Below are 22,677 nucleotides of genomic sequence, written 5' to 3'. Positions count from 1 at the left end.
AGATGATGATTGCACTTTGTGTGTTTGGGTAGTAAGGTTCTGCAGGTAATAGGGAAACTTAACTTGTTTTTTCCCCCTGTATGTAACTTTGTCGATGTGAATGTTAAATCAATTAGTGGAATTCTAAAGACAGTTAATAACTGGTATTTCAAATTAAATAGTCAAATGTTGGGAAAATGAGGCTGAGAGGAATAGAAACAAAAAGAAAAAAGAGCAGAGAAAAGAAAAATAGTCCTTTGTGGTTGTTGTTGTTGACTGCTACATGTTGAATTGCCTCACTGTCCCACTGGCAAACTTTCAGTTTTGTGGACTCCAGCAATTACAGTAGGTCTTCTGCATTGAACATATGTTGTATTGATTACTGTTTGTCATTATGGGCACTTGAAATGTAAATTATGGAAACTTCTCTTCTGCTTGTGGCTTAATATTTTAGGGGAAATAATTTTAAGTGCAGATTGTTAATTGTAATTCAGTTTTATCTTTATTCTGTGAAGCTAGATAGAGTGTTTATGCTATTTTGGGGAGAATTGTGGTAGATTATGGTTGACATAAGGATGTTTTTATGAAACAGGTAAAGGGAAGGAAAGATGTATGACGCATGCTGTATTTTTTGCAAGCAGACATCAAAACGATAGATGTTATATATTATCAGATTTTTTTTTTTTTATGGAAAGGATCTACTTCAGATTTTCGTGAAATCACAGTTTTTTCAAGAAAGTCAACTTCAGTCTTAAAATGCATGTATAAAAAAGCCATGAAGTTGTAGTTGACTTCTGAAAGATCAACTGTAAGGACTGTTCACCTCTCAGTAAATATATAAAAATGTGCCAATGTTATTCTAAAGCATTCTGCTTTTTTTTCTTGGTTCTTACACAAAGAATATCTGAATACTGAATCAGTAGTAAAACATGAGATCAAGTGTGCTATGGAAGGGCTTTTCTTCAGTGTACTTCCTAGAATTTTCTGTAAAGTAAAAGAGGGATTGCTCAGTACATGTAAAGGTTGAGGAACTTGCTAGAAAGAGGGAGTCGTGCCTTGGTAGCTGGGAAAATGACTGGTGCAGCATGACTTCAGAAATAGTGCAAGCTAGGTTAAGTTACTCTAGGAAAAATGAGGACTGCCTTAAAAAGATTAAAAAGCTGAAGGATTGTGGGAATTCAAGGACACATTTTATAAGGGAGAAAGAGCAACAAGAAGACCAGCTCCCACTGAAAGGGAGTGGTCACGGTCACCCGTATCTTTAATGTCTTCTAAAATCTCATTTTCACACATTTTACTTTAAAATTGACGTAAATGAAATGACTTTGCGAAAGTCCCTATTTTTAGTTCATTTTGAAGTTAACAGAGAAGTTATGTCAATCTTGTTGACATTAGGTTTGTTTTCAATGTATGTAATATAACTTAAAATGATTCTTAGCTTATATTAACTGATATTATATTCATGTATTTTTTCTAAATGAAAAATGATGTCTTGGGATTTCCTTCAAGAACTCTAGCTTTTCTTTCTTACTCTGTTTTGAACAGAACAAATTGAAATTCATACTATGTGCCCTTCACAATACAGAGTTGTCTTTTACATGATACTCACATGATGCTTAAGAGTTCAAACAATCATGTTTTTCAAGAAATGCTGAGAATTTCTGATGTTTCTTTCTTGAGTTTTACTTTTTTCTGTCTGCTATCTCGTGCGGCATAACCTTGTCAGAGGATAATGATGTTCAATGTGCAGTGGTGCTGTCTGGTAATTTTTCAGATGGTTACTGTGCTGGTGCTAACTATGAAATTCAGGTTCTCCTTATATGAAACCTAAAAGAAGAGGTAAAAAGACCTGAACAAAACTCAGCCTTCACTTCAGTTACAATTCAGTCATATGCCAGAAAACTCACATTTCTGAGTATCGATTGTGTTCATTTACCACAGCAAAGTGCATTCATTGATAACTACCTGCTGGTATTGAATCAATCTTATGTGAAGCATGGGGCATTATTGTCAGGTAGGGTAAATAATATTGATTCTATTTTAAAATGAATATGGCATGGGAGAAATTAATTTGATTCTATGAAGTCATTTCATTATGTTCTATCGACTATATAAACAGTGAAGGTCATCTAATAATATGATATCATGAGGCAAGTTACAGCTGCAAGCTTTAGCAAGGTTACCCCTCCATAATGGCAGTAAACACATTTTGGTTTTATTTTATATTAAAGGAGGAAGAGAAATCCAATGCCTGTAATCGATCTTAAAGTAGAATCCCAATTTGTACGAAATCCTCTGACACTCTCTAAGTGGAACTATGGTCTTCACTGACTGCAGCAAACCAGGTCCTTGGTTATGTTGTAGGTCAGCAGATTTTGAAGCTTCAAATATTATTCTGACTAATGTACTCTGCTGTCAAAACTCCTTATCTTCCAAGATAAGCAAATAATCAGGAACAGGAGAAGGGAGTTGTGTTGATTATACCTTTTTGCTTGATCATCTTTCAAGTTGTTGGCTCTATGAAAGAGTAGCAAGGAAGGACAAGTGCAATAAGCACAACTACCACAAACATGAGTAAACCATGGAGATAGCCTCGCAGTTGCTCTTGCATCTATTCCCCTATAATGATAATGAACTGTATTACGGTAAAGTTGTTCAACAGCAGCAGCTAAAGCAATGAAACTGTGAAACAGGGAACCCTTTTTGGATTACAGGCAACCATGCAACCGAGATTTAGTCATTGATCATATACCCCAAACATTGTCTTCATAGGCTGTACAATTAATCTTGAAGTCTTAGTATATGAGAAAATAAGTTATCGATTATCACATACCATATGAAGAGAGCAGGAGACACTGAGAATTCTGCCAGTGCCCTGTGACCCTTGTCTCATTTTAAATATTTAAGATCAAATAACTTGCAACCAAGTTGTAGTTGGTTGAACAGCTATCTCGAATTCAACACTTTTGGAAAGAGTAGTGAGGTCAAAAGAGCTGGAGGAATAAAAATGGTTGTCTGTATTTGAAAAGGAGGCAGAGGATGTGAGCCATGTGACTGTAACTGGTGGATACAATTTTATCTTGAGTGAAATTTGTCTGTAGAAAGTAATCCACAGAGAAATGAAGGTAGATGAATAATTACCACTAATCAATGTTACAGAAATGGACATAAACATTGGTATGATTATATATACCTTTTTTTGACAACAGTACTTCAGTATCATATATTCAGATGTCTTTAGGCATCAGGCTTAGAGGTCCAGAGGGGGTCAAGTGCCTATTTTGGCACCTACAGCAAGATTCAAGTGCAATTTAGGTGTCTGAGTCAAAGAAAGTGATCCAGGAAGCTTAAGTTCCAGTAACCTTCTAAGTGTCCTCAGGACACCTAAAATAGGTTTCACAGCTGTTTAAGTAAAGGTACTTGCATCTTCTCAGCAACCCTGCTCTGGGAACTAGATATCAAAATTCCTGAGCATTGCTGTGCAGAGTAAAATGAGGACGAAGAGAAGAAAAGATTTGTAAGACTGGAAATAACTAGTACTGATTTTATCCATCACAATACTCTCAATACTCGGTATAACGTTAGGAAGAAACATGCAGGTTATCCTGATGCTTTCCTGGTGTGCCTGGTGACCCTGGAAAATAGCTCTTGGGCCTAAACCAGTAGAAGCTGCAAATGTCATAGTCCAAATCTACTGTAGGTTGTCTGAGCAATCATTCTGATGGATTACACTCAGAAAAATGCTGGTGTGAGAAATAAACATACTTTAGATACATAATAAGATAGAACAGACATATAAAATGTATCTCTAAAAGAAATCCTATAATGGCAATTGCAAATATATTTCCCATGGCATAAAAAATGATCGTTCAGTGAAGAGTAGGATTGATAAAATATTTATTCAAAGTCCGTTATCTTTGAGTTTCATTTGCATTTAAAGAAATATTCCTAAGCTTTCTTTCTCCACTGTGTTCATTATGAGTGTCTGAAACAGTTTCACGTGATCCTTTAATTGTTACGTCAAAAATTGAGTCAGGAGCAGAGATGAAAATACGGAGATCAATATGCTCCGTGCTCTGAATGCCTCACAAAAACTTAGTCTAATTAAAAAAAATAAATACTGAATCACTTTAACCAACAACTTCAAAATATTGCCCCGAGCACAGAGGTTAAATCAATTATGAAGTAGTGGCCAAAGCTCACACACTAATAACTTTGGGGGGCTGGTTACAAGTTGTTAACTGAGGTGTTCTAGTCCAATCTTCATTTGGGTGATTGCATTCTGCTGCCCTATCAAGCATAATTGGATACGGTGATGTTCATCACTTCATCCCCAGTTCCAAATCCACTGAATAATGTTGCTGTTCACTGGTAAATGACTCCCAGGACTCACTTCTTACCCGAGCCTCTTAAGTGAGTGTTATGGCTTTGGGCTAAGACAGCTCAGTCATAAATTGTCTAAGGAGTATTTGACAATTATTAACTTTGTATCTGTGTGAGTGAAGTATTTATCAATGTAAGCCTGTTTTTGAAATAGCTGCTCCAATTCATCAGCACACATAAGGGATATGTTTAACTACATGAGTGCTTAAAGCTGAAAATAAGAGGCTAGTCTTTGAGAGTTTTCTTTTTTTCAATTTTTACTATCCATTTGATCTCAAATTTTCTATTTTTTTTCTGTCTGCTCTGCAATATTTTATGTATGATATGCAACGTCAGTTGAAAGAAAAATGTAGAAATGGTCCCTGCAGCAGAACTGGACCCTGCTTTCCTAACTTCTGGGTCACATCTGGGCTTGAAGAAGGAAGTAGCTATATTACTTGGTTCTGAGGAGGTGCAGCAGCAGAACTCAAAACATGTATTTTGAACCAGGGTGGAGGATAAAATATAAGTACCTTCAGTATTAAGTGACAGATAATCAGGGGGTTGTATTGCCATTTTGGATTTAGGTGCTTCAATTCTGCCTAAGTATCCTGCTTTGGGTATGCAAGTCTTTTATTGGATTTAGCCCTTAGATATTAGCAAAGATTGTCGTGTAAGGTTTGAATTATAAAAACACTAGTCTGTAATGTAAAAGAGCTTTTTAAGTCCTACATGAATAGTGCTGCTAGTAATCGTAGATGCAACACCATGTATTTCTGAATTACAAAGATTAGAGAATGTGCATCAATTGCTAATGTAGATATCCATCCTAATGCCATGAAATGATCCCTGGAAATTTAATGGTAGGAAACAGGTATAATACTGGTGCTGTAGCTGCGCTGTTGCTGAGACTTTCGTGATGATTTAGTATTCAGAATAATTAAGAAACATAATTAGCAACTGTTTTATTACAGATCATAAAATTTATAGAGTTTTTGTGGATTTTCATAAGCTTACCATCAGTCTTTTTTGTTAATTTTATTGCATCTGAAATAAAAACTAAGTTTCCTTAAACTGAGGAATGAAAAAGTAGAGCACAACTTTCCCTGTATTATTTGGTAGTTTTTCACCAGCCCCACCCTGAAGAAGATGGGTAAGGATGAGGGATTCATTTTTCAAACAAACATTTTTTTTCCCGGGCAGATATGTCCATATTAACATGCAGTGTAGCAACTCACTTAGTTCTTACTGATTTGAAAGTTCTCACTGAAGTATCTTGGGTGAAAGCATGAACTTACTGAAATCAGTGGCACTACTACAGGGCAAAGGGATCCAGGAAGACTTCCTTCAAGAAGGAAGTCTTAAAGGCGCAGGAGCGGGCTGTCCCCATGTGCCGTAAGAAGAACGGGCGGGGAAGATGGCCTGGCTGAATGGGGAGCTCTGGCTGGGACTCAGGAAAAAAAGGAGAGTTTATCACTTGTGGAAGAAGGGGCAGGCAACTCAAGAAGAGTGCAGGGATCTCATTAGGTCGTGTAGAGAGGAAATCAGAAAGGCAAAAGCCCGGCTAGAACTCAACCTGGCCACTGTCGTGAGAGACAACAAAAAATGTTTTTACAAGTGTATTAATGACAAAAGGAGAGCCAAGGAGAATCTCCATCCTCTATTGGATGCGGGGAAGGGGGGGGATGTTGCCACCAAGGAGGAAGATAAGGCTGAGGTACTTAATGCCTTCTTTGCCTCAGTCTTTAATAGTCAGAGCAGTGATCCTCAGGGTACTCAGCTGCCTGAGCTGGAAGACAGGGATGGTGAGCAGGATAAACCCCCCATAATCCAAGAGGAAGCAGTTAACGACCTGCTACGCCACCTGGACGCTCACAAGTCTATGGGGCCGGATGGGATCCACCCAAGGGTACTGAGGGAGCTGGCGGAGGAGCTTGCCAAGCCACTCTCCATCATTTACCAGCAGTCCTGGTTAACTGGGGAGGTCCCGGATGACTGGAGGCTCGCCAATGTGACGCCCATCTACAAGAAGGGCCGGAAGGAGGATCCGGGGAACTACAGGCCGGTCAGCCTGACCTCGGTGCCGGGGAAGATTATGGAGCGGTTCGGTTTGAGGGTGCTCACAAGCCATGTGTGGGACAATCAGGGGAAGAGGGCCCAGCCAGCACGGGTTCATGGAAGGCAGGTGCTGCTTGACCAACCTGATCTCCTTCTGTGACCAGGTGACCCGCCTCATGGATGAGGGAAAAGCTGTGGATGTGGTCTACCTGGACTTCAGTAAAGCCTTTGACACTGTCTCCCACAGCATTCTCCTAGAGAAGCTGGTGGCTCACGGCTTAGACAGGTGCACTCTTTGCTGGGTAAAAAACTGGCTGGATGGCCGAGCCCAGAGAGTTGTGGTGAACGGAGTTAAATCCAGTTGGCGGCCGGTCACGAGCGGTGTTCCCCAGGGCTCAGTTTTGGGGCTGGTCTTGTTCAATATCTTTATCGATGATCTGGACGAGGGGATTGAGTGCTCCCTCAGTAAGTTTGCAGACGACACCAAGTTGGGCAGGAGTGTTGATCTGCTGGAGGGTAGGAAGGCTCTGCAGAGGGACCTGGACAGGCTGGATCGATGGGCCGAGGCCAACTGTATGAGGTTCAACAAGGCCAAGTGCCGGGTCCTGCACTTGGGCCACAACAACCCCAGGCAACGCTACAGGCTTGGGGAAGAGTGGCTGGAAAGCCGCCCGGAGGAAAAGGACCTGGGGGTGCTGATTGACAGCCGGCTGAACATGAGCCGGCAGTGTGCCCAGGTGGCCAAGAAGGCCAATGGCATCCTGGCCTGTATCAGAAATAGTGTGGCCAGCAGGAGTAGGGAGGTGATCGTGCCCCTGTCCTCGGCACTGGTGAGGCCGCGCCTCGAATACTGTGTTCAGTTTTGGGCCCCTCACTACAAGAAGGACATTGAGGTGCTGAAGCGTGCCCAGAGAAGGGCAATGAAGCTGGTGAAGGGCCTGGAGCACAAGTCTTATGAGGAGCGGCTGAGGGAACCGGGACTGTTTAGTCTGGAGATGAGGAGGCTGAGGGGAGACCTCATTGCGCTCTACAACTACCTGGAAGGAGGTTGTAGTGAGGTGGGTGTTGGTCTCTTCTGCCAAGTAACTAGCGATAGGACGAGAGGAAATGGCCTGAGGTTGCACCAAGGGAGGTTTAGATTGGACGTTAGGAAAAATTTCTTTACTGAAAGAGTGGTCAGGCCTTGGAACAGGCTGCCCAGGGAAGTGGTTGAGTCATCATCCCTGGAAGTATTTAAAAGACGTGTAGGTGAGGCGCTTAGGGACATGGTTTAGTAGGCATGGTGTATTGGGTTGATGGTTGGACTTGATGATCTTAGAGGTCTTTTCCAACCTTAATGATTCTATGATTCTACTGACAGAAACAAGATCCAGGATTTAAAGCCTCTCTATCTCTAACCTGAACAGTAATGGTGCTAAAACCCCTAAATCAGTTGCCAGGCTGTGTAATTACTGTGGTGTGAGAGCAGGGTGTCTGGCAGGAAGACGTATGGATGAGATTATCACTCAGTTGATGTAAAGGTGCACCATGTTAGATGGCTTCTCACTTCTTTCTCACAGCTTCCCCTTGTGACCAGCTAGATTCCTGCTTTGAATTTTGAGTTTGCAACAGCCTTACAAATGCACTTGGACTTGCCCAGGTTCAAGGGGCTTCATATGTTAACTTCCCTAAATCCGTATTTCAATCCAGAGAGCTTTGTAAATGGAATCAAATCTCTGTAAAAAGGCCTTGGCTTCCTACACACATTTTTCTCCAGTTGTAGATGTTATTGTGCTACCTGCTGTACAAAACAAAACAGAAAGATGCTGTGGCTTACCAAGTAGTATTTGGAAGCACTCCAAGGCAAATTAACAGACCAAGCTCTAACCAGTGCTTGCCCAACCATTAAAAAACTTTGTAAGCTGTGAAAGAATGCAGTTTGCTCTGCAATTTTCTCCCTATGAAACGTACAGACTAAAACCATTTTTGCAGTCAGTGGAAAATAAGACCTATCTAAATGTTCTGTATGGTTGTAGGTAGCCTCACAGTGAATGAAAGGCCTCTGTGCTCTACTTTTTCTTCCATTTAAGTGAGTGCCAAAAGTAGTGCTGAGCTTGAAAGGAAGAGGAGTCAAACATTTATTATTCCCTGGCCACCCAGAGGGGGAAGAACATTGGTGTCTAGAAATTAAGCAGCATTTGCTTGACATTTCTGTAAATCAGTTCTACTCAATAGTTGGGTTTTTTTTCTAGAGGGGGATGTATTGTGCCCCAAATGAGATAGTACTTTTCAAAAAGTACTTCCTTACTGAACTTTCTGAACAACTTACAAATTTGTAGTTAACCCAAATGAAAAATAGTAAGTATCCTACAGGCGTTGGGTTGCCATATAATTGGTACTATAGTTTTATGCATCTTTGTTGGCTTTTCCCTTTTTATAAGTCGTTACCTTACATACATCACCCAGGTCTCTAGTCAAACCAAACTCTACAGGTTGCTTTTGTGAGCCTTGCGCAGTTCATTATCAATGGACTTGCTTTTTATGGTTGTGAGAATCCATTACTCTAACAAGTTACCTACAACTTGGTAGTCACCTGTGGCCAGTTCACTGCAACCTTTGTTAGTTGAACATCCATGTAACTGTTCTCCTCGGACAGTGAACTCCAGGACACTTGAACCAAACTTCTCTCTGAAAGATGTTTAAAGACTTGGTCGTCGTGATGTCGTTACCACTACCTACAGCTACTTTCCAATTATAAGAACAGGAGGAGAGCAAACTTATGAGGCAGCATAGTTTTATTTTCAGAATACTGAACCTTCCTAGCCATTTTTTCTATGATACAATTGAAATCTCAGGGCAAACAAATATTACAGTTACATGTAGGTAATGGAGGTTCAAAGTGGCAGCACACTTTGTCTTGCCTGCTACCACTGAGTCTGCTCCATCACCTTCTTTTCCTGTAACAGTGGTCACTAAAAGTTGATTGCACTTTTTTTTTGTTTTGGTTGGGGTTTGTGGTGAGTGTTTGTTTGTTTTTGGTTTTTTTTGAGGGGGTATTTTTTTTTTTGAAAAACAAAACCAAAAACCTGTCCTATTTTGCAACCATCTGCGTGTTCGCTGCTACGTGATGAAGAAAGAATTGCATGGTTCTTGTCAGTGGTTACATTTTTATTATAAATAAACAGGTTAAATGTTCTTGCCCATTTAAAATACTTGTAGAAATAAAATGGTTTTTTTTCTATTAATACATGTTAAAAACCACTGTATTGTATAATGGGGTTGGTCATGTTTAACCACACTGTCTGTTCATGGCTGATAAGATATATTTTTTCTTACTCCAGATCATATTCCATATTTAGGGGGTATGATTTTGTAAACACTTAGACATGTGATTTGCCTTATACTAACAACAAGTCCTGATGGCTACTGCTGGCCTGGTTACATGTGAAAAGTTAAGCAAAAGACTGCAGGATTGGGACACATTTCAGAAAACAAGTAGTTGCTTTTTCTTGTGCAAATTTTCTCATGCTCTTTTTCAACAGATTTTATCAGGGAAATATATATTATTCCAGTAGGAACTTCTGGTGTTTTGAGACAAAAAGCAAGTGGCTAATGACATAACTAAACCATTTTCACAAAGTTGCAAGCATTGTTTCTAACCAACCCGCAGATGAGTTGAGGCAGTGGTGTGTGTCGTACGTATGTTCCACACGTGGTACTCAGGGCGGTTCTCCCTGGGTTTTTCATTAAATAGCAGATATAAAGTAAATGTTTGAAGTATAAGTTGACCGTATTTGAAGCATAAGAGTGATGAAAGTGATGCATTATGTCACTGTAACATATTGACATTATCAATTATGTGTTATTAAACAGCTTAGCTAACGGAATGATTTACCTTGTGTTTAACTGCCTTTTCCAATTAAAGGTAGCAAATGCTGTAGAACTGGGGCACAGTCATAGAAACCATATATTTTCTCCTGTTAACACCAGCACTGCTGACATGCAAGTGATGGGAGTGTTGGCATTTTGCTGCAGGCTCTAATGGGCTAGTTTAAATGGTCTAAAAAAAGTGATTAATGATTAGGAACAGGACTGTTACACAGCTTCACAGCTCTTTTCCTCAATGCGTTTCCATTTATGTCAACTAGCCGCACACTTGGGAGGTGTTATTTCAAAGTAGTCAACACAGGGTTTTTTTCTACTGCCATTTGTTTCTATTTCATAGGTCCCTTTGGTTGGCCAGATATAGCTAGTGTTTCCTTAAAGTTGTAAGCTTTCGGTGATAAAGGAGGATAATCCACAGGCTTTGTACCTCTGGTGACCAAAATCTGAACTGTTGAACTCTACTGTCATTTCGCAACAGTGAATACTGTCTTTAACATCACTCTACTTACTCCTGTTTGGTGTATTGTGTTCCTCTCAAAGTAATTGAAGCACTTCGTCAACCAATACGTGATTCTCTTCTGCTATTCACTTGATCTTGCAGCAAGCAGTAGTTTGTACATTAATACTGCTTGTTTGAAATGGGTGACTGTCCACCCCTAAGCCCTCCCATATATACATGGATACACATAAACGTATATATTTGTTATGTGTGTTTCTTTGGGAACTGAGGTCAATAAACACTACTGCAACACTGTAACACCCCCTGACGCCCCCCAAGTAATAATTAACTGCCATTAGTAGGAAAAACGAGTTGTTCCAAAAGAAAATTAAGAACAAGGTTGGAAAATCCAGCATCTTGCTCTTTTTGATGAACCTTAGGACAGTGAGATATCTAGTAGATATAATGCATTCTCTTTGCTCTTTTAAGCTAAGGCAGTATTAAACACTGAAGATTAGTGGGGATTGAACACTCAAGGGGAAGATACCTTGTATTTTTCAGAAGTTTATTTCACTGTGCTAAGATCTTAGAGCTGGTGGCTGAAAGTCAGCATTTGCTCTTAAGTATCGTGTTGTGAGTGAGGGGAATATATTTTCTTAGAACAGGACATTGAGTAGTATTTTAGTTGCTAGCGTTTTGTCTTGGCATTTTGTTAGAGATCAAAGTATGAAGCTAAGTCGTAGCTGTGTACAAGTTCAAACAAGTTTTCTGAACAAGAAGCTTAAGAAAAAGGTTTATATAATAATTCGGGGGCAGAGGGGAGATGGTTTAGAGTGCAGTGGCGTTGGCTCCAGCATGTATACTAGAGCCACTCTTCTGCAGAATAGTTATGCCAAACAGATTTGCAGTGTCTGTAGGGGAAGAAGCATGGCTTGAAGGTGAGCATGTCACCTGGTTGGCTTGTCCTTGAATGTGGTGCTCAAGACGGCATTGTAGCTCATCTTCCTTTCAAAATGCTATGTTTAGCCACCTTTGCCAGGAAACTGAGGCCCAGGCAGGCATGCTGGATGTCCGTCGTGTGTGCTTGTCCCCCGGCTTCCCGGTAACTTTGGCTCAGTTGATCGACTTCAGCCAAAGGTAACAGAGGGGGAAGGATCCTAAAAGCATTATGGTCCGATCCCTTTTTTTTTAATAAAATGTGTCCAGCTAGAGGAGAAGGTGGTAGGGAGTGTGGGCAGAGGGTTCGGCCAAACTCACCGTTTATTTAGGGCAAGAGAATCTACACTGGGGAGTGCAGTTACGAACGCTCCGGAGGCTAGAATGCTGTTTGAGAGATGACAAACAACTACAAAACCTGTCCGCGAGAAAGCAGGCTTTGTTAGTCCTGGTGCTGACACAGCTACTTGTTACTTGTGAGAGATTCTCCTCTCTTGCTTGCACAGTATGGAGGGGGGTTTTCAGGGCTTTTCTTGTCTCGGTATGTGCACGGGCTAGAATATATGTAGTTGTTACTACAGGTGTGTAAAGCTGCTTCCCTTCTGCCTCCTTATCAGTAGGATAAGGATTACATTTAACTTATCAGTAGCCACTTGAATGTCTTCTCTTTTTTTTTTTTTTAGCACAGACACATTTTCTGTTTAAAGAGCCTGCATTTCTAGTCTGCAGATGGGTCGGGGGAACATCTGCTTTGGATAGTTTGCAAGTGTTACTTATTAACTCAGGCCCCCAAAATCCGGGCAGTGTGGTGACTATTCCCAGGGTGTGCTTAGCCTGCTACTTGTCTTTTGGAAGAGTGTATTGAGGTTCATTGCACGTATTTATTCTTCAGTTTTCTGCTTGGCTCGGATTCGCTACTAAGATTCTGTTCTGAAACGATGATGTAAAATATATATTTTTTCCTTACGCATCAGTGCAGCACTTTTCCCCCTGTAGTTCGTAGTAGTGCTGCTTGTGGGCAGGTTTCAAAGGAACCTCATCTCCATATGGTTTTACTCGATAATCCTTTATCCACCATCTTCAGCTCTCATTCCGTTGCTTTCTTGCCTGTGGCTACGTTTCTATCTCTGCATCAATTAGCACAGTGATTTATACAACAAGCAAGCAGTTTAGAGGTAATGGTACACAATTAACATCTCATTCCACCATAAAGGGTATGCTAAATACCCCAGTCACTGCTTTCTCTGCCTGGAATTGAAATAAGTGTTTGTCCTAATTCATATGCTATCTGATGTGAAGTGGGCCTGCTTTGTACGGCACTACACCATTAATCTAATTATAGATAGCTGCAAATGAAGTGCTGTCTGAGCACAGAGACTGAAGAAAATAGCGCTTTTGTCATTTAGCATGACTCTGTGAAGCAAGATCGCACTTTACATGGCAGCATGGCAAAATGGAAATCTGAATAATATTGCTGCCTGTTGCATCTTTTCTAATTACAACAGCATTGTAAACACAACTGGGCGCTGATATAAATAGAGCTGTAGATACGCTGTCATGTGGGTTGTAGGAGAAAATCCTTAGTGTGCTGTTGTATTAAATGATGCATCCTGATTGACAGCTACCTTGAGACTGCGCTGATGGAGTTGTCAAAGCATTATGCTAACAGGCTGCTCCAGCGACTGCAGCTGTAGCAGGCTCCTCCGCTCGCAGGGCTCCCTCGCTGCTCCCTGCTCATTTCACCTTGCTCGGCTGCATGCTAGCTCCAAGAGAAGGACATCTCCAAGCTTTCAGTCTGTACGTGTTCGATTCTGCCTCTTCAGCCTTAGCCTGAAGTGGAGGGAATATGTTTTTGCATGGCTTTAACCCTTGTTAGGTTTCTCTAGAGTGTTAATTACGTATCACACAAGGAATGGAAAGTGGGAAATGTGGCTGAATTACAATTCTAATTAAGTTTCTGCTGCTGGAGTGTGTCCTATGTGGTGGTGAGGCTTCTCTCTTTTTTCTTTCCCTTTTTTCTTTCCCTTTCCCTTACTAAAGGCTCATGATTTTTGTGGTGGTTGTTGTTTTGTTGATTTTTTTTTTTTTTTTTTTAAAACTGTCTCCGTAGCATGTTGAGTGTTTGCTCCTCCATTAGACTAAAAGTGCCGTTATTAGCACAGGTGTTAATGCCAGTCCACCATACCTCCACCACCCTGTGGAAGTAAATTAACTCTAGAACTCAGAGCTCGGGAAAAAAGCCTCTGTGATTTACAAAATGTCATTTATCTCCTGGCTGAGTAAGAAATTCTTGACTCTGAAAGAAGCTGGTACCTGACACCTTCAAGTAATATGGAATAAATACATCATTTTCCTGTTTAGATGCCGTGGTGGAAATCGAAGCAAGGGTATGGTCATGATGTTAAAATGTATAATGGTTAATAAAAAAGGCAGCGTGCTGATTGTGTTCAGCACTGGAGCATTGCTTAGTATTGCTTTGAATGAATACTGAATAACATACTACTTGTGAATCCAGGATGGTCAAACCGCAGGTGACAGCAATTAAGTGACTTGGGGCAGGATGGGGATTAGGAATGTTAAAGGGAAATTATGTGACCACAGTTAATAAAATTCACTGATTCCAAAAATGAGACTGTAAGGTTAGTGAAAATAATGAAGACACACAGCAGACAGTTTCTCTACTGAAATCTGAGCTGCATAAGATTTTCACCCTTCTGACCACAAGAATGACATGAAAAACATTGTTGAACATTTAGGTAAAGCATACTGAAAATCCACATCTGGTCAGCAGTCCAAACACTGCCGTAAGTAACATATGGGTAGTGATACATTAGATTGCTCTATAAAATCTCAAATGGAGTTTGAACATTTACAGCTTCTGTGGACATGAGTTTCAGGTGTACAGGGAAGATCATATTTAATAAATTAATGTGAGATGTGAGAGAGTGCAGTTTTGAGCGTTTTACTGAAGGTTTACAATATTCTGTTGTACACAGCAAGGGAACCGTATCTGTGCAAACTAACAGAACTTTTAAGCAAAGATGGGGTCAGATGTGCCCTAGCCGCCTTTTTTGTAGCAGCCGGTCTACTTCTTGTCTACTCACTTGGGGGATCAGCATGGTATATATCTACAAAAAACCTCCACAAAACCCAAGGTATAATTTTCACTGCATTTGCTTCCCCCCCCCCCCCCCTTGCACTGCTATTATTACACCTTTTTGTTTTCTTCTTTTTTGTCATGGAGATTTGGTTGTAAGAGGTAGTTTTGCGTTACATAAACATCCAATTCATTTAGCAGGAGAGGTAGGACAGGATACTGTTACCCTTAGAAAACTATTAAGTAGCATCACTTTTCCCTACTATAATTTTTGTCAACTGATTGTGGACTCCAGCAGGCTTGTGGAAAAGAAACACCTGTTTTCTATGCCATCAAACGCGGTACGGCTCCTTTCAGGTACCTCTTTATTAACTTTGCTTTGGCTGGCAGAATTAGGCTCTGAAACCCTGTGGAGTGGAGCAGTGGCTGGTGACAACTACTCTAAGACTCCACCCGCAACCTATTTGTGACTCCAACAGATGTTTCTTCTGGTTTAGGCCAGTGGAAACCTTCTGGTCTATATTTGTAACCCAAACTTCACAGCTTTCCCCAATTTATGCCCCTTCTTTCTCCCATCTCCTCCTCCTCCTTGTGAGGATAAAGGAAAAAAACCCGAACCTTGTCCGCACTCCGTTAGTAGCGTATCGAAACTTCTGCTTCCTACGTTCAGCGTTGTCCTCAAAGGCTGGCAGCAGTGTTAATCATGTAATGAAAAAATATGGTATATCCTTAATTGTCTTTGTTTTAGCGGCACTGGCAGGCGTTGTTTGACTTGGTCTGCCAGGGAGCCTTGTGGCTCTCCCTGAGCTGCAGGCTGCACCCCGGTGAGGTGGACAGCCCCCCTGCACCCCCCTGCACAACTCATCCCCCAGAGATAAGAAACAGCGTTACAAAGGGACACTTAAGCGGGTATTTAGTGGGGTCCAGCCAGCAGCAGAAATACATCAAAGGTAATCCTAAAGAAGGAACCTTTCTTTGCGCTTTGTCTTTTTATATTCTGAAAGGTCATTTGTGAACCAACTGTGCCAAAAAAGGCCTTTCCCCAGAAGTTTACTGTTGTTATTTTTTGCTTTTTGATTACAGTAACTTGCTTATCCCCCAAACAGACTAAAGAACAATAAACAAATACAAAAGGAAAAGGAACAGCTCATCAATAACAAAGACCTGCGTTTTAAAGCTTTGAGTGTATTGACTCTTACATCTCACTCCAAGCAAAGCAGGCGTCCTGCAGAGAAAGGAATCCAAAAGATATGAAAATTATAAAGATAGTAAAAACAATGTTTAGTAGGGATATTTTAACTTGGTGTGGAGAACTGAGCTTTAAAGCGCAGCATACTGAGGAACATGGTTTTTCCCCCACTGCTGTACGTTGTGGAGTGCATAGGGAATTGTGTATTACAGTCCCTGTGAAATACTGTAACCTAGATGAATGCAGAAGGTCTAGCTGTCACTTCAAGTTTAAATTTTGAAATTGGGCAGCTTGGAAGTCTTATATGTGGCTTAAAGAACTAAATGGCATCTAAACCTAATCCTTTGAAATCATATCAAAATAGTCTCTTGCAGGAGGCAACAATACAGTCCACAAATCTAACTTATGTCTGTGTTCTTCCTTTTTTTTCTTATTTTTATTTTCAAACTCTGAATACAAAGACGACACTAACCATGGATACTGAAACTGTGCAATTTGGTGTAATTATATTCCCCCCCATAGATTTAATGAAGGACTTTTAAGTACAATTTATCTTTGATAAATAGTCCCTCTGCACAGAATGTTTATTAGATTGACAGCAGAATACACTCTGCAAGCTTTTTTTCCTTGCCACTTATGACTCAGATGAATTTTAATAGGAGTAAAAAGCTTTTATTTGCACAGTAATTTCACTTAAGGATCATATCCTTCAGAAACTGGCAGACACTTGTATGTCTTGATTGCAAAACAGACACTCAAGAGTAAAGAAACATGCGTATGATGTTATTATTTGACTTGTCACACTGCTGCAATTCTGTTTGCAACTTATGTCATCAAATCTATAGGCATCACCTCCCCTCTCCCTACAGCATACATGCAAGTATGTGCACGCATACACACACACGCTTTACTTTTAGAAAAAGAAATTGGAAGGAGCACACTGCATTGAATGTAGTTGCTTGTGCAGGGAGAGACCTAGCTGTATTTTGGGTTGGAAAATGCGAGTGCCACAGTCTTAATTGTCCTGATGATGCCTGCAGGAGGCTTGGAGTTAAAGCAGCTTTTTGCATACAAAATGGTGCTGGTTTCCCTGTGCCATATCAATTGTAACCAAGGCGTATGTTTGGGAATGGGTTCTCAAATCTTTGGGTGCCACTTACAGCTTCTGGGAATATTGTGGCATTTTATTACATTTACCGGGGTAGTGGTGGGGGATCAGTTCATTTAACCGTTTGCTGGTATTTCTGATTAGAAGCGAGTATTTCTAACCGCACGGCTGCACTGTTCATTGCACATAATCTTGTGTGTCCAAACACCATTTATGGAGAATGATAATCCTCTGTTACGTTGTTTTAATTTGGCTTTGAAAGCTGCTTTTTAAAGATGTCATTGCAGAGTTAATCACCTTTTGCATGTATTTCTAAATACCTTGTTCTACTCTCTACAGAAGCAGAAGGTAGAGTCTCCCTTTACCTTCACCATAAGGATATCGGATTTTTTCTGTCTACGTAAAAATGAAAAGTAAAGACATTTTATTGCTAATAAAACAATAGCTAATTGTTTTGGAGGAAAACATACTGTTCAAAGCAAGGTGTTGAACTTTACATCAGCAAAATACACATTTGAATTGTAAATGCAGTTCATCCAATGCTGCTTATTAAAACCTTTGTTTAAATTATTGATGAAGTGTGGTGCTGGTCTTCACTCCGTTGGCCTTGCTGAGGCAGGAGTTTCACGCAGAGACCTGCTGCCATCTACTGGCTTTTTGCATTCATTTTCAAGTGCACTGGGACAAATGTGAAGGCCATCTGTCTAAAAGCAATGAATTATCCGTCAAAGTGATTACAAGTTTTTAAGAGCTAAAAGCCTGGAGCTGAAATTAGGGTACACACTTACGTTTTCAGAAAGGTTTTGTTTAAAGGGATGCTCTCAGACACTTGAGGTTCATCATATTCCTTTCCATTTCTAATTGCTATAAAACATGCCAGAGAAAACATTCTTTTTTTCTCAAGGTAGATAACAGCTGCTGATCAGTTTTTATTGCAGATAAAATATATTCAGATGATATATTTCCAAAATGTTCCATCATTCTGCCTGTGCATGAAAAAATGGAAGTGAGATTGTTTAGTATGTTCTAATCGCAAAATCTAAACAAGTTATTCACTTCAAACATTAAATACATGATAAGAATAAATGTTTAAAAAGTAAAAGTAAAGTTTAAAATCAATCATGTCATTGAAAATGTGGCAGACTTTCCTTAAAAGGTCAATTTCTAATTCAGCACAGCACTGGAAACGGATCCCTCAATATTCCTTATCCACTAAAGATAATGTGCAGTAAGCATAAAGGTATTTCTGTTTTTTTTAAAATTTGTATCTCCCCTCTCTACCCCCAATTTTTAAATGAACCTGACATTTCTTTACTGTACTTGATTATTTACTTTTATGTGCTCATTGCTGCAGTTTGGGATTGCATATTTTTCTTTCTACATCGTGAAAGTCAAATTCTGAATAAACATTTCAAAGAGTGATTTTTAGACACTCCTGTGAAGAATAGATAACAGATGTATTATATATAAAAACATGCCATAAAATAGTGCAGATTATTGACTGGAATTCACCAAGATGCAGTTTTCTAAAACATTCCTCTTCCTATTCTTTAGTACAAATTACAAATACTGACGAAGGTTGCTGCAGAGCTGAGCAAGTACATGCCAGAGAAAGCAGCAGAGGACACCTCCAGCATTTTGAGATCTCCCATGCCTGGAGCAGTGGTGGCAGTTTCTGTCAAGCCTGGGGACACGGTAAGAAACGTGATCTATATATCTGCATTTTCATTATATATTCCACACAAATTTCTCCTTGGTGCAACTGAAACGACAGGTCACCGTTGTTTTTTTTTTTTTTATGTCACCTGTAGAATAAAGTGTGCTGAAGGATCTGTGCTGCTTTTCATTTGAATTATAAAAAAACTAATAAGGAAGCACAATTCAAATTAAACTGGCTTTAAAAGGCAAATTTTCGGCTGGGTCCACAGGTGAAACTCAACAAATAGCTTGTTTTTGTATCACAAATACCTTGGCAGGGGGAAAAAATTGTGTGTGTATATATGCGCATGTAAATATACGTAAGTATATATCTGCTGTTAGCGCTAGGAGGAGGGGATTGTTGATTTTCTGCCCTGAAGCAATAAAAATATTACTAAACACAAGGGACACAGGACAGATATTTAACTTTCTTTTTCTCCCTCCTCCTCTGCCCCCATCTCCCACCCACCACCGCCCCCTCCCCCTTTATTTTTTAAGAATCCCCGTGTTAGCATTTCGCAAGACATACGAATTTTCTGAATTGGGAATTCCATGCTGGTAATTCCCAGTCTCTTATGGGAATCCTCTTGTCCTGCAGAAGGAATAAACTTGACATACAGAAGGGCAACGGAACATGCTGTTGCTGTCCTGGGGATTTCCAGTGCTGCTTACCTCACATTGAGCTGGAAACAAATGTAAATACAGTGTTTTAGAGTTACATATAAACACCTACTGCAACTCAGCTTTATATGAAATTCTACCACGTTGTATCATACGTTATTTCTAAGGTCAGGGCCCTTATCTCTCATAACCATTGAAAGCAATAGAGTGATGCAGACACAGGAATATTTGAATCAGATTGTGCAGATTAATTTTAAAGTACTATTGTCAATTAAATGGTGCCATAAACATGTACGTGGCACTTAGATACAAACAGAAAGCTTTAGTCGCAGAGTTCATAATTTATGGCAATGAAACCTAGATTTTCTTGAGAGATGATGTAGAAATGGGATCAGGATCTCAAGTCCAAAATTAGCACTGGTAAAGTGCTGGTGAAGTGATCTGTTTGCTTACATTTTTCTGTGATGCCACTTTTGTTTTTAGAATATATGGATATTTCTGTCTATTTACAGAGAGAAGGGAGTCATAGTTAATATTGAAGATCTATAGGTACAAATGTTCATAGTAATGAAATAAAGAGATTTCTGAGAAAACAGAACTAAGTACAGCTGAGTAGAAATTAGCAAGAGAGAAATTCTTTTAGCTTCTACACTTAGCTTTCTGGTTTTGTGATCTATACATGCACACACACTGTTTATACCTTTAAAAGCAGCAGTATTCAATTAAAATTAATCACTATATCATCACACGGACAGAGAAATTTCTATGTGATTTCTATGTCTAGGCAGTAAGAGTGGCTGAGTGAGAGAGATCTTAAGCAAAAACTTTTTTTTGCGAAGAATGAAGGGAAACATTTTTAAGGCAAGGATTTTGAGCCTTTTTTAATCTGTTTAAGATTTTTTTGAGAAGTCAATGCTGCTAAATGTTACCAGCCTTCTTGCCCTGAATAATAGTAATAGTTCTTGTTGTCTTGAAGGAATAGAACCAGTGGAGAAGGAGGCCAGAGCCAAAGGGATTTTACGTAAATAAATAAATGAACCTCCCTCCACAAATCCACAAGTGGTGCAGTGCATCAGAGCACAAGTTGTTAAATAATGTGTGGAGACTTTTTTTTCCTCTTCTCCTCTCCTGCAGCTTTTTGCTGGAGGCACTGAGTGGCAGAGCATTTGAACGGCATAATCTACGTTCTGCTGACCTGAGCTTGTCAATGCTAATTGTGTGGCTTTAATTGCAAAAACACATTTGCGTTATTGAAAAGGGTTTAACTTAAATCCTTCCTTTTCAGGACTAGTGTCAAAACGTTAAAAAAAAAAGCGAGCCAGCGAGCGAGATGAGGGTAGCATCAGCTATCGGCACTGAATAAGCGGTGGGGTGGTGTGATTCAGATTACACGTCTTGGCTGTCCGTCAGAAACCAGCTCACTCACTACAGCTGTTCAAGGCATGATGGGCAGGGAACTGTAGCTCCCTGATAAATACAGCTCTTTTTGTTGCACTGCTTGGGAAAAGTCTGATTTCTTTAGCCTGCTGGAGAAATGGGAACTTAAGTAGCTCCTATTCTGTGTTTGCAACTGGGTTTGGCAGCTCAAATTTGCATGGCGTGTGAAAACAGCACAGCTGAAAAATGGGAGAGCGTGAAGTAGTTGTCTGTCCTTCCACTCAGGTATTGCTGCTGTTAGCAATAAAGCTGCCTGGTTATTAGCTGCTCTGAGATTGTTTTCTCCTAACAATCCAGGTCTATGCTAAATAGTGTTAGCGCAGCACAGTCCCTGCAACAGTGCTGCGCTCACAGAGGGATGCTCTCGCAGCGGTCAGTAGCATGGGGAGCTGGGCTGGCATACCCCTCCTTCAGGTGTAACTTTACAAATGGTGAAGAAACTCCTAGAGAGGGAGAGACATCTCGTCTTTGTCTGAATGGCCGCGCTTGCAAACTCGTGTTTATTGCCTGTGGTTCAGCTATAGGGCATCACGCCCGGTCAGGTAAAGCATATGGTGTTTGTTAGTCCCTCTCTGTGTGTCCTTAGCCAAATGAGAAGGCGACGCTGATCTCTGCGTTAGTTTTTCTCACTCAATGTATCATTGTTTTTCCTTGAAGCGTAGTGTTCTCATTTGGCTGCTGTTGCTGAAAAATACTTTGGTCTGATGAAGCCCGACAGAAGATTGTGTGAGCATCCTCTATCCAGCTGGTCTGATGAGCAGTTTTCAATTCACTTTTGCCAAAAGATATCGCATATGCAAGGAATTTATTTTCTTTTGTCTGTAAGATGATCTATAGATTTTAGTAACACAGTGGGGAAGTGCTGTTTGTCATTTAGGGAGAAGCAGAACTTGTGACGCTGCCAATTTTTTTAGCTTTTTAGTTACTTTCTACTTTCTTTATTTTCCTTCATGTGATCAGAAGACTGTAATTAGTTGTCACTCAGTTATTCCTGGAAACACAATGAAGGCACTCAGAAGCAGAAAGCAACATAAACAACAAAACAATTTGAAATCTGGCTGTGAGTGGAAAGAAGGTTAATATTATTTAGGGAAAGAAGGTTTAAATTTAGCTTACATTCCTCATGAAAACACAGTCACCTTATATAGGAAATATCCATTTGGAGAGGGAGGGTGTTTGCATGTTTATTTTATACGTAGATCGTTAATGATGGGTGTGCATTAGGATGAAATTTGGTTCCCCATGGTGCCAAGGGCAAGAGAAACCACTGGGCATCAAGAGTCCCGGCAAGGGACTCGCTCTGTTTCTGCTGACACCGATGGCGGCACAAGCCAGCCCTGCCAGCACACGACGGTGTTTTCATGCCGGCGTGTGGAGGTGGCACTGCACGTGGTTTTAATGTCACCACAACTACCACAAACGCAGCACCATAAAAACTACTAAAGCTGCACAAATTCGCTGCTTTGCTTAGAGAAATAGGCAGATACTTGCAAACATTTCTTCTGCTTGAGTTGTTTGGCTTGATTTTTTGCATGTGGGATTCTGTGCACTGAAACTGCAGGAGCAGGGAAAGCCCGAGATCCTAATGGTTAAACAGGTAAAGCAATGTTGTCGTACCCCATTTAAAGCAAGCCACCTAAAGTGCTCCCACAACTGATTCCAAGTTTGGTAGTCTGAACTGAGCACAGCAACAAAAAAGGTCTTAACTGTCCTGATTGCCTTGTAGCCTGTGCTATATTTTCACCTATGAATATAGTTTTTGCTTTTTCAGTTTTCTATCTGTCAGAGATGCAAAGGTGTTTTTCTTTTAGCTGTATGTTTCTGTTGGTTGTTTTTCTTTTTTAATTAAATTAGGCAGAACAGGTGGCATTACTAAGCCAAGCATTGGT

The 22,677-nt window shown here is 40.3% G+C and overlaps 1 protein-coding gene across 8 annotated transcripts in view; it reads left to right on the top strand.

Moving 5' to 3' along the window:
- Nucleotides 1-22,677, top strand: part of PCCA (propionyl-CoA carboxylase subunit alpha) — a 291,279-nt gene that overhangs the window by 254,690 nt on the left and 13,912 nt on the right. For 7 of the 8 annotated variants that reach the window (XM_075137806.1, XM_075137817.1, XM_075137825.1 and 4 more), the window contains one exon: nucleotides 18,587-18,727. The exons of the other annotated variant lie outside the window; for it this stretch is intronic. In XM_075137806.1, coding sequence (XP_074993907.1) covers nucleotides 18,587-18,727 — 141 coding nt within the window. The remainder of the gene's footprint in view (nucleotides 1-18,586; nucleotides 18,728-22,677) is intronic. 8 annotated transcript variants of the gene reach the window in all.

The sequence above is a fragment of the Calonectris borealis genome, chromosome 1 (assembly GCF_964195595.1).
Source record: "Calonectris borealis chromosome 1, bCalBor7.hap1.2, whole genome shotgun sequence".
Classification (NCBI taxonomy): domain Eukaryota; kingdom Metazoa; phylum Chordata; class Aves; order Procellariiformes; family Procellariidae; genus Calonectris; species Calonectris borealis.
The sequence above is the reverse complement of the archived record's forward strand: the minus strand, read 5'-3'. Positions and strand labels throughout refer to the sequence as shown.